General features: G+C 33.5%; 3 protein-coding genes across 4 annotated transcripts; 2 read left to right on the top strand and 1 right to left on the bottom strand.

Annotated features, from left to right (window-relative positions):
• The first annotated feature begins 559 nt into the window (after window positions 1-559).
• LOC106768327 (sister chromatid cohesion protein PDS5 homolog A-like) lies at window positions 560-6,767 on the top strand. Its single transcript, XM_014653413.2, has 18 exons — window positions 560-729; window positions 844-900; window positions 1,065-1,201; window positions 1,304-1,421; window positions 1,594-1,728; window positions 1,825-2,021; window positions 2,750-2,906; window positions 3,005-3,148; window positions 3,700-3,771; window positions 3,862-4,473; window positions 4,568-4,675; window positions 4,836-4,915; window positions 5,511-5,562; window positions 5,681-5,767; window positions 5,900-5,925; window positions 6,176-6,232; window positions 6,401-6,540; window positions 6,652-6,767. The coding sequence occupies exons 1-18, from the start codon at window positions 658-660 to the stop codon at window positions 6,723-6,725; spliced, it is 2,325 nt and encodes a 774-aa protein (XP_014508899.1). The 5' UTR covers window positions 560-657; the 3' UTR covers window positions 6,726-6,767.
• Window positions 580-14,261, bottom strand: LOC106767460 (SNF1-related protein kinase regulatory subunit beta-2). Of its 2 annotated transcripts, XM_022784131.1 has the most exons (5): window positions 13,949-14,261; window positions 13,505-13,683; window positions 13,258-13,420; window positions 11,396-11,717; window positions 580-665 (listed from the first exon to the last, which is right to left on the bottom strand). In XM_022784131.1, exons 1-4 carry the CDS (start codon window positions 14,210-14,212, stop codon window positions 11,397-11,399), a joined length of 927 nt encoding a protein of 308 aa, XP_022639852.1. In that variant the 5' UTR covers window positions 14,213-14,261; the 3' UTR covers window positions 580-665; window position 11,396. The 2 variants fall into 2 exon arrangements, with proteins under 2 accessions (XP_022639852.1, XP_014507852.2); XM_014652366.2 differs by lacking the exon at window positions 580-665 and having other exon boundaries at window positions 11,114-11,717; window positions 13,949-14,259.
• Window positions 6,734-10,089, top strand: LOC106768328 (oligopeptide transporter 3-like). Its single transcript, XM_014653414.2, has 5 exons — window positions 6,734-6,842; window positions 7,536-8,105; window positions 8,364-8,619; window positions 8,711-8,893; window positions 9,000-10,089. The coding sequence occupies exons 1-5, from the start codon at window positions 6,832-6,834 to the stop codon at window positions 9,615-9,617; spliced, it is 1,638 nt and encodes a 545-aa protein (XP_014508900.1). The 5' UTR covers window positions 6,734-6,831; the 3' UTR covers window positions 9,618-10,089.
• Window positions 14,262-17,811: the final 3,550 nt, after the last annotated feature.

Genomic DNA, 17,811 nt, shown 5'->3' with positions numbered 1-17,811 from the left:
AAGTTCTCTAAAATTTGAATAGCTATTAAGAAGTAAAATATAAAACTTAAATACAGCTTATTATAATATAGAAGTAAAAAACCTGATAAGAGACAAACTTGAAAGTGACCATTAACATTCAACTTTGCCGGTCCTTAGTAATATCTCAACTCCCAAATAAAAAATATGAAACAAAAAGGTTTGGATATTAGAATAACTTGCATCAAACTAGCTTCACTGGCTTTTTAAATAGCAGAAAACATGTTCATCCATCTCTCTAGAAGAGGAGAGGATCCATATCTGGAAATCACATTTGAACTTTCCATATCTTAAATTAACCGTTAGAATATAATAAGCTGTTAGAATATAATAAGCTGTTACATATTTGTAGGAAATTAACCCTTACATAATCTAGGAAATTAGGATGATTGATTCTTAATTATTAAGTGTTTTTACTATAATTGATTTTGTAAAATAGTATAAATACATACAGTGTGGTCGACATTAGACACAAATTACATTCAGAACAAATACAATTCTATAGAAGCCTCGTGCAATTTGTTGCCTTCATTCTGATTCTTCTGCTTGCCTTNTGTGCAGAAACTTGTAGATNTGCTGGAAGATAAAACAGATCTGCCTGCAATACTTCAGTCTCTGGGGTGTATTGCGCAGACAGCAATGCCTGTCTATGTAACCAGAGAGAAGGAAATTGAAGAATTTATAGTAAACAAGATTCTGAAAAGTGATAGTGTAAGTGTTTCAAATCTCTTTATTATGTGCTTGTTTATGAAATAAGCATGATTGTTGATTTTCATCTAAATCAACGATTGTTGATTTTCATCTAAATGTACTTTTCTGTTTCAGCAAGAAGATAACCCGAAAACATCTTGGGACGGTGAAAGCGATCTTTGTAAGCTGAAGGTTAGTATGATGGTGAACTGTCAACTCTGTTTAAGATACTTTAGGTTATTATTTTTGTTCTGTGATTTGATACATAAGAATATGCTTATAAGCTGGCTTCATTTTTGAAATCTTGTTCTCTCTATTTCTCACTGTTATCTCTTGTTTTTCTTTCTTCACTGGAGATATATGGCATTAAAACATTTGTAAAGAGCTACTTGCCAGTCAAAGATGCTCATGTTCGTCCAGATATTGACAGGATTCTGGATATACTCAGGAATATTTTACTATATGGTGAAGTATCAAAGGATCTAAAATCAAGGTATATATATCAGCTTCAGAGTTATACTTTTTATAGATTAAATAAATTTTTAAATTAGACAATGGGTTTAAATACTATGCACTCATTTATGCTTACTTGCAGTTCAGTTGATAAGGCCCATTTGAAGCTAGCTTCTGCTAAAGCAGTTCTTCGGTTGTCAAGACTTTGGGATCACAAGATACCCGTTGATCTTTTCCACTTAACTTTAAGGGTGCCCGAGGTACTTCTGTTTACCAAATTTCTTCTAGAGTATTAATTGGTTTTCATTGCGTTATTATCAAGATAAAAAGGCTACTTNTGTTCATATTTAAAGGGGGTTATTAATCTGTTAAAATTTTGAATTAAATGTGGGAACAACTGCTTATCATGGTNTTNTTTTTTGAGTTTTGTAGGTTAATTTCCCTCAAGCTAGGAAGATTGTATTGAGTAAAATTCACCAATATATCAAAGACCGCCTTTTGGATGCCAAATATGCATGTGCTTTCTTATTGAACATATTTGGATCCAAACCAAACAACTTTGCAGAGGTAAGTTGCTGATTCATAGTCTTTTTAAAATTGAAAATTTTCTTTGCTTTAACTTCAATTTTGTGTTTCCGTTATAACCTCTTTGTGTTAATTCAGGATAAACAGAACCTGGCCGACATTATTCAAATGCACCACCAGTTGAAGGCACGACAGCTTTCTTCACAATCAGATGCAAATTCCTTGGCCACTTACCCTGAGTACATTCTTCCATACCTAGTTCATACGCTTGCTCACAATTCATGTCCGGATGTTGATGAGTGCAAGGAGTTTGGAGCATATGATGATATATACCGGTATGAGTTCTTATCCACACAAGACATGGCTTGCTGGATGCAGTATTTGAATACTCTTTTAATAGTGTGTGGAAGGATATAATAGAATCTTCTTTGGACGGCAGCAGTCCTCTTTGTACTTTATTGGGATTGAGCAGTTCTTCTAGCTTCCTTTTGGTGTTTGGCTAATGGTCCTTTTAGGAGTTTGTCTTTTGCATATCTATGGAGAGATTTATGTGCTGTGCATATTTCTTTCTTTGTTCTTCTCTTCTTCTGTGTGATTTCTTTCATTCTTGTGCTTTTATTACCCTCTTACATTTGTGTCTTCCTCTTAATAACTTCGTTGTTTACTGAAAATGGCTGTAAAAAGATCCAAAAGAGAGATCTAGAAAAGAAGGGATAGAGGAACTTTGGTTTACTTTTGGTAATTCATAAATGTTAGTGCTATTTCTAATTATTTTATGACATTAATGTATGAAATGTTAATATTTGACTTCAATTTGAAAGATATGAAGAATTGCCTTTATGCATATACCAAACTGTATTGCATTACTTTACATACTGTGGTAAACTTAAAAGTTGATGCCTACGAGTGTCTGTTTGGCAGATTTCTTGTATGTTTCGTATGTGCTTGTGATTCTGATGAAGGACGAGTGCAACTGGGCTTATGCCTACAAATTTATCAGACATCAAAATGTAATAGGTTGAAATGCTTATTGTTTCTGAATTTATATGTTATAAATTTTCAGGCAGTTTCACTTAATACTTTTAATGCTACTGCAAAGAGATGAAGATGTCAAGTCAGAAGTAACTACTGACAAAGAGAAGGAAATTATATCTACTATCACTTGTATCTTTCTGAGTATCAAGCATTCTGAAGATGTAGTTGACACATCAAAGTCAAAGGTTGAAATTAAATTATCTTTTCCATTATATGTTCAAAATTTCTAAAGTCAAAGTGACTAGAGACTGTACTCTTACATCTTTTATCAATGGATGTCCAGAATTCTCATGCATTATGTGACCTTGGTTTAGCAATAACCAAACGCTTAGTGCAGAAGGATGTTGATTTGCTAGGATTGTCACATTTGGTTCCTCTACCTCCAATGCTATACAAAGCATCCGAGAAGGAAGGAGATGACACTGGGGTATGCTCCTTATTTTTGGTCAAATTTTGTAGTTCCTTCCAGTATGCTATTTATTCTTGTTCATAATGTGCCAAGTGCCATCTAACTGAGACAATTTTGTAGCAGCGGAGTTCCTTGCATCACACTAACGTCACATACCTATTTTTAATTTCATTAAATCATTTTAAAATGTATATACTGAAGTTGTAGACTTCATACTTTAACTCAACATTTGGTTTTTAATTGATAGTGTTTGCATGATGCTTGAGTTCTGCTGCATACATTGGGTGATTTTGTTACAGAGAGGCATGGCCTACTAATCAAACATAGTGTTATTGATAGGTGTGATTAGCGTGTTTTGTGTAGGTTCTTTATGAATATTTATTGACACTTTAATGACACTACCTCTTCTACAAGTAAAATCTATACTGAGTAACCTAAAAGCAAATATCAATTAGCAAAGTTGTCTTTTCCTTGAATAAAAGTATTATTATTTTTAACATTTATAATAGATCTTGGAGTACTTTTAATAAAAAATATAGTTCTAATTAATGCCTTTGAAATATTGTCAGGTAACTGAAGTTAAAAGCTGGTTGGCTGATGAAAATGCCTTGGCTCACTTTGAATCTCTTGAACTAGATATGGTATGTGAAATGCAGTGTGAAAGTGACGTGACAACTATCATTGTTTATAAATCTTGAACCATGATTTTTGTTTTCTTTTTTTTTTGTCAGGTTCATTCCCAATCAGCAGAGAATGAAGCTTCGAAGGATGATGAAAAGGACGGAAATGAGATACCTCTGCGAAAGATGTTAAAGCACATAAAATCCCAGGGATCCAGTGGCAAAAAGGTGAAAAGGAATAAGTCTGCTTCAGCTGAAACGAAAAAGGAAGAAAATGATTTTGACACTGTAAATATGGCCAGACAAATTAATGGGGATAACTTAGGGACCTCTTCTAATGTGGAAGCAAGTAATGGCCACGGACATTCTTTGAGTAAGAAGGCTCTGAAGGATCTAGGTTCTACAGCAGGTAAAAAAAGAAAAGCTAGAGAAACAACACCTGTTCCAGTGCCTAAACGTAGGCGGTCATCTACTCATGGAAAATTGACATTATCAACTAGTATATCAAAGACATCTCGAAGAGTTTTAGGAGAAGAATCCCCTCAACCCAAACTTTTACTGGATGAAGAAGTTAGCCCTGATGCAGATGGCAAAGCCATCCAGAAAAAAATGGTCAAAGGCAGGGAAAAAGATTTGTTATTATCCTCATTAAAGCAAAAGGTTAAAGGTTCTGATGGTTATCATAATGATGAGTTGAACAAACCTGATGAGCATGACATGATGGTACAATCTTATTGTCAAGTATATTTATGCTGGTGTGGTATCTAATAGATTAATGCTGTACACTTCTTCTTATTATTCTCTGCCTCTGTTACAGAGTCTTAATCGTTTACAACTAAGTGATAAGACTGTGAGTAACATTAACAAGTCTTCCACGGGGTCCACTAAAAAAGGGAAAAGAAAAAGTATTGCAGGAATGGCTAAGGTAAGCTCTATTACTGGCCTTCTTCTTAATCATGTGTGGATATTTTATGCGTTCCCCCAAACCCCCTTTCCCTACCCACCTTATCTATTTTATAGTTTGTGGTCATGCAAATATTTTGGAATACATAGTTTGATTACTTGATTTGATTTACCATATGCAGTGCACAGCAAAGGGAGGTGAAATTGACATTGAAGATCTAATCGGTTGCAGAATTAAAGTTTGGTGGCCTATGGATAAGAAGTAAGTGCTAATGATAAATTTTATAGGGANCAGTTACCGAATAAAAGTTAAATTACTTTTGGCCATTAGGAAGCACATGAAGAATATTCAAAGCTTTATTTGAATTAACTTCTCTACGAAGACTTACTGGAAGGAAAAATGAAATAATCTTCTTCCGTAAGTTACAGTTAGAGTATGCATAAGTTAGTTTGTAGAATTTATTTTATTTAGCTTCTGTAGAAGTTATTTTATTTAGCTTCTCTAGAAGTTGAATTTCAACTTATCCTTAAGTTAATTTTCAGTTACGGTAGAAACTTATTTCGGTTTCTTATTCTTATTTTCTTCTATAATGTATTTGTGGACAATATTAGCTAAATGGGGCCTAGGTTTTAAGTTGTTTTAGCACATTTTTGAATATGAATTGCCATTCAAATTCTGGTGCTCCTACTGGATACTGGTTTCTTATATTTCTTAGTCTTCATTCTGAATCTGTTTGCATTAACTTATGTTACATTTTTCTGGCTCTTCATCACGTACTTTCCTAAATTATTATTTTACTCATTTTCTTTACATAATCTTTAATTGTTCTCATGTTGGTGCCTTTGATGTTCTGTAGATTTTATGGAGGCACCATTAAGTCCTATGATCCTTTGAAAAGGAAGCATGTGGTAAGCTGAATGATGCTGAACTTGCCCTTAGGATTTGGTACACTGTTTTTGTCTCCGCTGTCTGTCAACTATTACTTACAATCATGAAACAATGTTCCTGTGTCATGTCATGCGGAAGATATTATATGAAGATGGAGATGTAGAAATACTCCGATTGGAAAAGGAGCGCTGGGAGCTTATTGACAAGGGCCGCAAAACTACTAAGGTCTCTGGTTTTCCTTTACTTTTCTTCCTTTCTTTGAAGTATTTCTATATTTTCTATTTCCAGTAAAATATATCAGTCACCATTAAAGAAGGCTAAATAACTGATGTATTTCTTTCTCAAATTTCTGGCCAGAAGATAAAGCTCTCTTCACTTGAAGCGTAAGTATCCGTTTGGCATATTAATTTTTATTTTAGTTGATTTTCCTAAATACATAGTCATAAAATGCTTATTTAATTTTAAAGTTTAGATAATAAAAAAGTTAAATTGAATACATGTCTACTTTAAGGTAATTGTTAAAATTTGTATATACTACCGAGCTTATTACACGGTCTTGTAGACATGCACCCCATTGAGTGTGTGGTCTCCATTTTATGCACTAATTTTTGTGATTACTTTCATACTCTGTAGTTCTGGGCAAAAGCACAAAAGTTCAAGTGGCTCATCACGTAAAAAAGCAAAAAAAATGTGAGTGGCGGAACCAGAGATCCTTATTGCACATCTGTGTTTTTTTATTGAAAGTCGTGTTATGCACCACTACTGCACATATGTGATTTTTCTTTATGTTCTATTTATTATATTTGTATGTTATTTTTTTTCATTCTTTTTATTGGCTTGTATACTTTTTCCTTGTAGAACCAACGGTAATCAATCTTCCAGCAAACCAGTAAACCGTGCATCAAAAAGTAATTTGCATCATGAGGATGCCAAAGAGACTTCAGAGATGTCAAGTCCTAAAGAGACCGCAGCCCTTAAAGCCAATGAAATGGACTCAGGTAATATATCTTAAAAGACATTATATAGTTGAACGTTAAATTTACTTTGGAAATGAATATTATGTGTAAAATATATTAACTGGGGTGACTTTGGTTCCTTACTGTGTTAAGACCATGGTGTTCTCAAGTATCACATGAATCGTGATCTCCAAGTGAATCCCACAAGTCTAGCACAATGGTGCTAACATGCCGTGTGGNTTTCATTGGAAATACAAGCGCGATGCCACAACAATGTTGTTGAGTCTTCAATGACGTTGTGAAGTTGGTGATGCAGACAATCACAGCTGGCGTATGCGTTGTAGGTTTGAACTGCATCCTAGGCTTGCATCCTCGTCAAGGGTGTTTCCATGAGTTTGCAAATGTTATGTTTTATTAAACTGTTTGATTATGTGTGATGTTTCATTTTTTCTGGTGCCAAGTGCTATGCTAAACTAACTGCTGGAACTTTCTAATGAACTATTTAACCGTTTGTTTACACATACTATTTGACTAAAAGTTCAGTCCAACCAAATGAAGGCATAATAGATGCAGAATTTTACTTATATATTCTTATTCTATAAAACAAAAGGGTGGCGGTCTTGCTGCATAAGAATTTATACCAAGTTAAATCAGTAAAGATATATCGAATCAAGTCTGTCGTTGACTAAATTGATTACTTGTAATTTGATTGAATAAACGACTAGTAATTCCTAGCCTGTAATTGGAATGAAGGAGTGCGCACAACCAAAATACTAAAATTGTTGCAATATTCCCTTTGCAAGTGAGCATGACATTGAAATTGAAAAGGTAAAGTAGAATGAATATATATTAACACTAGGTTGTTGTCAATGTTGCATTGATTACTGTAGAATTGACCTATAGCCAATTATTGAGTATCTTCTCAAAAAGAGCTTACGCAACAGCAGAACCATTTTTTTTATTAAAGATTCTTCTATTAAGTCGTTTATTATATCCTCTAATGCTACTTTGATTACATCAATAACCTTATGCTACAGGGCACTCCATGAAAAGGAGCAGAAATCAAAAGGTTTTACTAGGATGCAGTTTTTTCTCATTGCCATGGGTGCAAGCTTCTTGTATTATGCACTCCCTGGCTATCTGTTCACGGTCTTAACCTTCTTCTCGTGGGTTTGCTGGGCATGGCCAAATAGCATCACTGCACAGCAAGTTGGATCAGGTTATCATGGACTTGGGATTGGTGCCTTCACAATTGATTGGGCAGGGATTTCAGCTTACCATGGGAGCCCCCTTGTTTCACCATGGTCTTCCATTGTTAATGTGGGAGTCGGATTTATCATGTTCATATACATCATTGTGCCTGTGTGTTACTGGAAGTTCAACACTTTTGATGCCCGTAAGTTTCCTATATTTTCTAACCAATTGTTCACGAATTCTGGACATAAATATGACACTACCAAGATCTTAACCCCGGAGTATGATCTTAACATTGATGCATACAACAAATACGGCAAGTTATACCTTAGTCCTCTGTTTGCATTATCAATTGGATCGGGTTTTGCAAGATTTACTGCTACCCTCACTCACGTGGCACTCTTTTATGGCAGGTAGGTTACGCTTTTAACATGAATTTATTTATAACTTGATTGCCTGAAGTCGCTTTATACGAGATCACTTTTAAATCACTTCTGAGTGGTAATTGTATATATGAAAGAATGATGTGCTAATATTTCTACATGTTAGACATGGAAAAGGATCAGAAGGATCTGAATACTATTAATCCTTCTAAATTTTCATCCATATATTCTCTATTTAAAGTAACAGATGTAGAATAGTTTGAGACTGAAATAGTTTATTTTTCTCAGAGATATTTGGAGACAGAGTAAATCCGCGATGAGTGGTGCGAAATTGGATGTCCATGGTAGACTCATGCAAGCTTATAAGCGAGTACCTGAATGGTGGTTCCTTAGTATATTGTTTGGGAGCATGGCACTATCCCTGCTAATGGCCTTTGTGTGGAAAATTGATGTGCAACTTCCATGGTGGGGTATGCTCCTTGCTTTTGGTTTGGCTTTTGTTGTAACCCTCCCAATTGGTGTCATTCAAGCAACTACCAACCAGGTACTATCTCCAATGTTCCTGTCCCCTCCACTATTATTTTGATGCAAAGGTGGATATGACTAATTAGTTTGTTTTCTGAATCATGTGGCAGCAACCTGGATATGACATTATAGCACAGTTCTTTATTGGGTATATCCTTCCAGGAAAACCAATTGCAAATTTGCTCTTCAAGATTTACGGGAGAATCAGCACCGTCCATGCTCTCTCTTTCTTGTCAGATCTCAAACTAGGCCATTACATGAAAATTCCTCCACGATGCATGTATACCGCTCAGGTATGTGCACCTTCAAATCTCCTAATCCAACTCCTTTCATACTAGAATTATTTTTTTCTTATTCTCTAGTTGCTTAATTCATATTTGGCCTATAACCTCGAAACAGCTTGTGGGAACTCTTGTTGCTGGAGTGGTGAACCTTGCAGTGGCTTGGTGGATGTTGGATAGCATTAAGGACATATGCCTGGATGATAAACTTCACCATGACAGTCCTTGGACATGCCCCAAATACAGAGTGACCTTTGATGCATCTGTTATATGGGGTCTGATTGGACCAAAGCGGCTGTTTGGACCCGGTGGGCTATACAGGAACCTTGTGTGGTTATTCTTGATTGGAGCAGTTTTGCCCGTTCCTATTTGGGTGTTGAGCAAAATCTACCCTGACAAGAAATGGATACCACTCATAAACATACCTGTCATAAGCTATGGCTTTGCTGGAATGCCACCGGCAACTCCTGCTAATATTGCAAGTTGGCTGTTGACTGGAATGATCTTCAATTACTTCGTGTTCCGCTACAACAAACGTTGGTGGCAGAAGTACAACTATGTACTATCTGCAGCACTAGATGCAGGCACAGCTTTTATGGGTGTTCTAATATTCTTTGCACTGCAAAATTCTGGCCATATGCTCAAATGGTGGGGAAGTGAAATGGACCATTGCCCCTTGGCCACTTGCCCAACTGCACCTGGAATTGTGGTTGATGGATGTCCAGTATTCAAATAGAGAACAACGACAATGAGCTTAGCTTTTTTCTTTTATGTTTGTTTGGGGTGGGGACAAAGCTAGGCTTTTAGTACAGCTATAACCTATATAGGGTGAAAGCGGAAGGAATAACCAATTGCTTAGCAAAATTCTGTACATGCTTGTCACTGTTGTTAGTTATATATGTCTCATAATAGATGAGGCTTTTTTGGTAATGGAACGAAATATGACTTCAAATGCTTTTTGAAGGCTTGAAAAAATTCGCTTGCACTCATTTTTCAGCACTTCAGAAACCATTATACATGGAATTGCAATTTTGTGGCCTTAGAAGAAAGAGAGACATGCTTAGTAGTGGCGTGGAATCCAATTCCAAAGAGAAAACAAGATGCTTGTAATCTCATCAATTAGAATGTCATCGTAGTGTTGTAACTCATTCGATTGTTGGAGATATTTTGTTCCCTCTTTTATACCAGCTACTAGCCTTGTTTCTTTCCCTTATTCCATTCCCAAGCCCCACCAAAAAATCACCTCTTAACCAGTTTTTAGTTTTAGAACAGCAACACCTTGGTACTAAAAAATAAAAAGGAAACAGCACAGTATGCAGTCCCACTAACACATTTCTTCTAAAGATCATAAAATTATTAGAAAGTACAAAATTTAAGGCGTGACGCATTGGAATCTGTAAGTCCTTAAGTTCTCTAAAATTTGAATAGCTATTAAGAAGTAAAATATAAAACTTAAATACAGCTTATTATAATATAGAAGTAAAAAACCTGATAAGAGACAAACTTGAAAGTGACCATTAACATTCAACTTTGCCGGTCCTTAGTAATATCTCAACTCCCAAATAAAAAATATGAAACAAAAAGGTTTGGATATTAGAATAACTTGCATCAAACTAGCTTCACTGGCTTTTTAAATAGCAGAAAACATGTTCATCCATCTCTCTAGAAGAGGAGAGGATCCATATCTGGAAATCACATTTGAACTTTCCATATCTTAAATTAACCGTTAGAATATAATAAGCTGTTAGAATATAATAAGCTGTTACATATTTGTAGGAAATTAACCCTTACATAATCTAGGAAATTAGGATGATTGATTCTTAATTATTAAGTGTTTTTACTATAATTGATTTTGTAAAATAGTATAAATACATACAGTGTGGTCGACATTAGACACAAATTACATTCAGAACAAATACAATTCTATAGAAGCCTCGTGCAATTTGTTGCCTTCATTCTGATTCTTCTGCTTGCCTTATGTGCAGAAACTTGTAGATGTGCTGGAAGATAAANAAAAAAAAAAAAAAAAAACTCTATCTCCAGCAAGATAAGGAGAAAAAAGAAACCCAGTTATATCACCAGAGGTCAGTTCAAAGTAAACGAATCATCTGACCAAAAAGAAGGAAACTAATCGCAAATACCCTTAAAAAATTATCACACAGGTAATAATAGAGCACCAAATTCAACCATCAGAGTCGGCAAAACTAGAAAATAAAAATGGGGAATGGAAAATGAATGTGATAAGAACCTCTTATAAATTATTTTTATCCTCTTAATCACTCAACAAAAATTCCTAGAGAACAGCACCACCAAATAATTAAGAGTTGAAATTTAAACTAAATTGTTTGATGATTGACCATCAAGTAATTGAATTATATATAATACAATCTTGACTTGTGGTGATCCTTATGCTGCTTTTCATTTCTCTGTTATAACTATGCCTATGCAAAACTATCTATAAACTAATAGAAAGCGCTAAAAGTGTGTTACATATGATTTATGTATATGGTTTACCTTACAACGACTTGTACAGCACCACAGTGACATATTTGGCTAGAAACCGATGAGTTGTACCAAGACCAACAACTGCAGGACTGCTCTTTCCTTTCTGCGTGTAAAGATGATTCAGAACTCCATGTTGAGGTCTTGACAAAGGAGGTTGGATTTCCATATTTGTTCCAGGCACATTGAGCAGTGTCATTTGCAAGAGTGGAGGAACCAACGGTGGCTCCTTAGCATAATCTTCGGAACTAAGCTGTAAGTTATCATAGCTCGACTCTGGTGATTGAGGAGGCTCAAAACTGGAAATGCTTCCAATATCTTCAGGAACATAATCCTACACATACATTACATAACGTTGTTATTCTCAATTTAGTTACCAATGGCTTCTAGCAGTAAAAGAATGCAAACACTCAATTTTACTCATAAAAGATATGCTACAAGATTAATTACAGGCTACTGTTCATGTGTTAATTCAGTCCCATGAGAGAATTTGAAAATAAGTAGCTATGCAAAAATGAAATATCAAAACACTTGATATGGAAAACTATTCTACAACAACCATCACAAAAAATCAATCCATGCACATCAAGGTCCGCTATGCTATAATCAAAGAAGATTGTCACATTTGCACCTAGTTAACAAGTGAAACAAAAATACCAAGAGGCTATAAGTAGAAGGGGTCTATGCGTCTTGACCCCTCAGGTGCAGTTTTTTGTATAATAATAATAAAGAAGAGACTCTGAAATACCACCCATCTAATCTAATTTCAATTGTTAGAAGCCAAAAATAGAGAAAAAAAAATGTTTAAATATTTCACTATTTCTTATTCCAATTTTAAAGCCTTTCTATACTAAGAAGTGTGCTTTGCAGCCTCAAGTTTTCGCCATTAACTACTTTGATTAACATTATTATTAGATCATTAACCAATTTGACTTTTATTCTGGCAGGAAAATGACAAAAAAATCAGTATTTAATTTTCTTTTATTACCCTATTCCCCTTCTTCTAAAGCTCTTTTATGTTACTACCCCGAAGACTACGACCCAATCACTCTCTAGTGCACTTCACTTGAACCAAGATTGATCAGAAGCCCATTTCAATTGGATTCCGAGTCAATAAAATTATCATTATGTGTTAATAAATAAAATGGCATGCTGAATCTAAAGCTTCACAACATTTGGCTTAGTACTATTCCAAAAGTATTTAAAAACTGATGACTCCGGTAGTCCGTGTTTTGCTAGAAAGGGGGATTCAAAGCTTTGTGCCCTCTGTGCAACATCAGACACACAGAATAACAATAATCCAATCTATTAGTATGGAAAAGCATCATCAAGAAGTGCTTCCATCGAAAAGGAATAGAAAAACACGAAGTTATCAACTCAAAAGCCCTGCTGATTTCCCTTCACAACTCAATGAATGAAAATATTCACCCGGGACAGCAGTTATGATTAGAGATTGAAAAAACATATCCCTGAAATGAGTTTTGGATCATATTCATCCGAAACAAAATTCTTGCAAAAAGTTAAGGGACGTGCAATCGAAGAGTGTGAAAAGCAAGAAAATAAAAACCTCCAGGGAGAACTCAATCGTAGGGTTATATGTAGACCAAAACCGGAGCACTAGCTTCAAGGAAAACAGAAAATGAACAAATGTTTCACAATATCAAAGAAGAGAAAAGTGCATTCAAGTTACTGAAACTAACAAGGCTTGCCCTTTACAAATTAATCTCACTGGATTTATAATTTTGCACGAGTTCATACTGTCAAATTAATGTTCCTGAACAAAAGCATAATTATTATCTCAAAACGACACAGATTGACCTTAAAATTTCAATTTTGCTAGAGTGCAAAATATGTCAATATATATGAAATAATACCTGTAAGTCCAAGATGTTGTAAGCATCCCCGGCATCATCACGGGCCCAAGGCGAGTCTGGAGTATACCTCCTCAGTCCATCCACAATAAATCTGTACTGGTAAACCCCAGATGGCAATACCTTCATTATTGCAAAGTCTTTCCCTGATCTCTGCAGGGGCATTCTAAAGAACAAGGAATATGAGAATCCAAGAAACAAGCAAAGAAGCCATTTAAGACAAGTAAAGAAGATGATAAAGTTTTTAAACCTTGTTTTCCAATTATCCCACGATCCCTCCGCAGAAACTTCCTTTCCACCATAACTCCAAGTAATCATAGTTGGAATTCCCAGTTCACTGAACATATCTTCATACCCTGAAGTTATCTCCACCGAGGAATAACTGGGGACATGCCTCTCCTCAGGTGTTTGTAGCGGAACCTCAGGAAGCTACACAAGGGAAAGGGAATTCTGGAGAATTGATGAAAACAGAGAGTCCACGGAAGAGCAGTATACAAAACAGGTAGGAAAAGGGCCACATCGAATCCATTAACAAGAGAACGAAATTGAGAATCGATCTTAGTAAAGAGGAAGCACCACAACACATGTAAATTAGAAGCAGAAGAGAAACAACAAAAAGTTGCATGAAAGACGAGAGAAATTGAATGAAAAGGATTACTGCTAATTTAAGATATTATTTAGAGAGTGGAAGTACCTGAGGAGTGAATACGAAGGGAGAGATAGTAGGAGGAGAGTGAGGCATAGCGTTCCCATCAGCATAAGCTTCTTCTGCTTCTTCTTCAGAACCACGCACGTTCACATTACCCATTCTCAACTCAGAAGAAGAATGGCCAATGAAAGGGAAAAAACTGCAAACTTCAAGAAGAAGAAAAAGAAAATTCTCCGACGAGCTTGGAGGGCGGAGCAACACCCTGAAAACAGCATCACCACCGCGGCATTTCTTTCTTTTCTTCAACATCCTTGTTACTTAACCACCTTTATAAACAAAAACTAAGCATGCTATTCTTAAAAACCAAAATTTCCAGAACATCCTTAAAAAAATATAAAAACTGAATTTTTAATAGAACTGTAAAACATATTGTTTTATACATGTTTAATTAAAAGCTTTTTAATTCTATAATTAACCTATGACTCTGATTAGTGGGACCATAGAAAAAACCACTCCGATTCTATAAGAGTTACTTTAATGATAAATGTAAAATTATTGATTGCTTGATTAATTTTACTTATTAATGAACCATAAATAAATAAATAAAACTATATTTAAAAATAAAAACAGTATGACAATAATGTTAAGACTCGGTATTAATATATTAATGTTTGTATACTAAAGAGTATCAAATGCCCAGTCTCAGGCTTATTGTTAATCTTCGTACGTTATAAATCGTAGGCATGTTGGCCGCAATTTAATAAATTAAACAATAATATTTTAAATTATAATAATTGTGAAGCTTAAAAATAAAGTATTTGGTTAAAATTATATTTAGCTCGATGTGCTTTTGAGTAGCGTAAACTTATCGATCTTTATTTTTATAAAACATTACAAATAGTAAACTAAACCTACAAGTTATTATATAATAGATGAGGTTTAAACATTCAAATTATTCATCTAAAGTTTTGAATATTCATCACTATCCTTAATAAAATTAATTGAAAATTATGATAAAATTATTATATTTGAAGTTTAATGTCACGCTCATACATTTTTACTCCTATATAATTCGAAAATTATTATTAGTTGGAAGACAAGACTTAAATAAAGACGTTAGTTTTTTGGATAATATTTATATATTTATCTCCAAAATTTATTTAATTTTGGATGATAATGTACAAAATATACGCAAGTATTTCAAGGAAAAGAAAAAGGCTTAATTTTTTATGAATGACTTGTTATGTTCTTGTTATGGAATGTACAAAAAATAAACGTTGTAGTATTTAAGTGCAAGTGCACTTTCATTAAAGAAATGACCAACTAAAAATCTTAAATACGTAAAGAAAAACAGATACAAAAACTCATTTCATAAAAAAAAAAATCACACACACACATATATATATATATATATATATATATATATATATTATTTAATACTTAACCTTTTTAAAAAATTATCTAATTGGTAATAAAAAAATGAAAATCAAGTGATTCAAGGTAACAAAACATGCTACTTTGGAATATTGTTTGAAATGCAAAAAATAATAGTAAAAGTGCACCTTATTTTTCTATTATTCTCCCAATCAAAAAGCACGAAAAATATTTCTGATTCTTTTTTTTTTGTAGTCTCTATATTCTATTTCGAAGTTTTTAATATATGATTTTTTTTCCTTAAAACCTATTATTTATAATGTTTTTTAAATATATTTTTAACATAAATTAAAACATAAAAATCAGTGCACATCAATTTATTCTAAAGACAGTAAACATACAACACAGAAAAAACTAGTAAAAATTCAAATTCCTTACAAAAAAAATAAAATTGTAGATAAATTTATGAAAACGTTAGAAAAACAAATTCTTATATTATAATTAAGATACAAGATAATAAACATTATTACAATAAATAAAGTTTGTAAAACCAGTTTATTTAAATTTAAATAATAAACTTTAAATTAAATGGTGAATGAAAATGTTTCTAAAAAACATTATAAATAATAGGTTGAAATTTTCCTTTTTCATGTATTATAAACTTCATTTTTCTAAAACCCTAGATTCTTATTATAAACGAGTATTCTTCATTAATTTAACTTAATATGTATGTATATTAAAACTATTTATTTTTTTGAAGAAGTTAAAACCATATAACTTCACTAAAAATAACTTATTTTAATTTATGTATATTCGAAATTTATTTTACAGTAAAAAACCATTTCACTTTTCAGTTTTTTTCCCCATAAACAATTGTATAAAAACTTATTCGGAATAAGGTTGTTTTGTAATTTAAACTTTTGGAGCTAACTTTCATAAACACTAAACCAAAAAAGCTTACAAGAATAGAATAGGAATAAATGAGTAAATCTAATGATTTAGTGAGAGTAGGTAATGTATTTGATATTTTTCCTGAGAGAGAACTGGTTTTGGAAATACAGAAGCGATAGCTATTAGAGGAATTTCTTTGAGCTTCAAAAGAGAAAGAAACAAAAGGTTGGAAGCAGAAGTAATTCATCAATCTAGTGTTTGAGTGACACCACCATTTCCTTTTGACTTTGTTAGCCCAGACAAGATTGATGGGTGCACATACTGATAGAGGGGTCATGCTGGATCTACTAGCCACGGGCCCACTTCACTAGGTCCTTGCCATGATGCTTCATGCTATATTCGGCTATGTGCAGAACCATAACCGTCCTTTTTTCATCGCTCCATCGATTCATTCATCAGAATGGTAGTTTCAGAAATGATTCACTGATGAGGACAGGGAGAAAGGATTTTTCAACTTTCAACGTGCGAGAGGACTTCGTGTCTCTGAGGCAAAACATCGAACATGTAGCCGACCATTCCCACTTGTCGACGTATAGACTGGCCCCAGTCACTTCGTGAGTGCCCATTTCATTGTTTTGTTTTCTACTGATTCATTCTTTGAGTTTTTGCCAATACCTTTACCTGCCAACTGGTTCTGACTTTTCAGACGCTAGTTTTGGGTTCCTGGTTTTGTTCTTCTTCACAGTAATTTCTGCTGAATATGCCAACATAGCTTAATGTTATGTCATCCGCAATGTCATCCGCAACCGCACTAGTTATTTGTCGGAGAATATGGGTAATAATAGTAACAAATCCTGCACAGAATAAAACCAAACATATTAATTTTGCTTTTCATCTCTTAGATTAGATTTTTAATTTATTTTATTTTATTTAACAACCATGTTAATTAGAATTAAGAAAAAAACAGTGTACGTTCTAATTTAACTAAAAGATAAACTTTAGTTTCAACAGAAATCTTAGGCTACATTTTACCTCTCAATATATTTTTTAATCCAATTAAAGTTTGAGATTCGTGACTTGTCACCAAAAATTTCCCTTTTCGTTTTTAATATTTTACGTAATAAAAAAAAAAGGAATTAACAAGCTTATATATCTTAGGTTATTTGACTAAATGACTAGAAAACAAAAATGCAACATTGATATCTCGATTGACAAGAGATAAAGTGTAAAAGACTTTTGAAACCTCAACTATGTATGGTCATATGTTCAGCTAGAATCTTTGTCGAATAATTAAGTTTTGTTTATAAAATGTTATTTTTTTGTCTTTTATTTCAACTTCAGATTAATTTATTTCAAATTATATATATATATATATATATATATATATATATATATTTATTTATTGACAAAATATTTCCTTATACTTTGGATTATTTTGAAAGTATATATTGAGTGTTTGAACAAGGCAAAAGAAGAAGATAGCACATGATTCTCCTTTTCACTCTTTGATCTATGAGCTATCTTGATCTGACGGTATAATAAAATATAACCTTCTAAACATTTATAGATTAATTTTAATGTAGCTTATTATTGTTTTAATTTACGTGGAATCACTTTTTATTCTCTCTCTCTCTCTCTCTCTC

Source organism: Vigna radiata, chromosome 7, assembly GCF_000741045.1.
Source record: "Vigna radiata var. radiata cultivar VC1973A chromosome 7, Vradiata_ver6, whole genome shotgun sequence".
Classification (NCBI taxonomy): domain Eukaryota; kingdom Viridiplantae; phylum Streptophyta; class Magnoliopsida; order Fabales; family Fabaceae; genus Vigna; species Vigna radiata.
The sequence above is the reverse complement of the archived record's forward strand: the minus strand, read 5'-3'. Positions and strand labels throughout refer to the sequence as shown.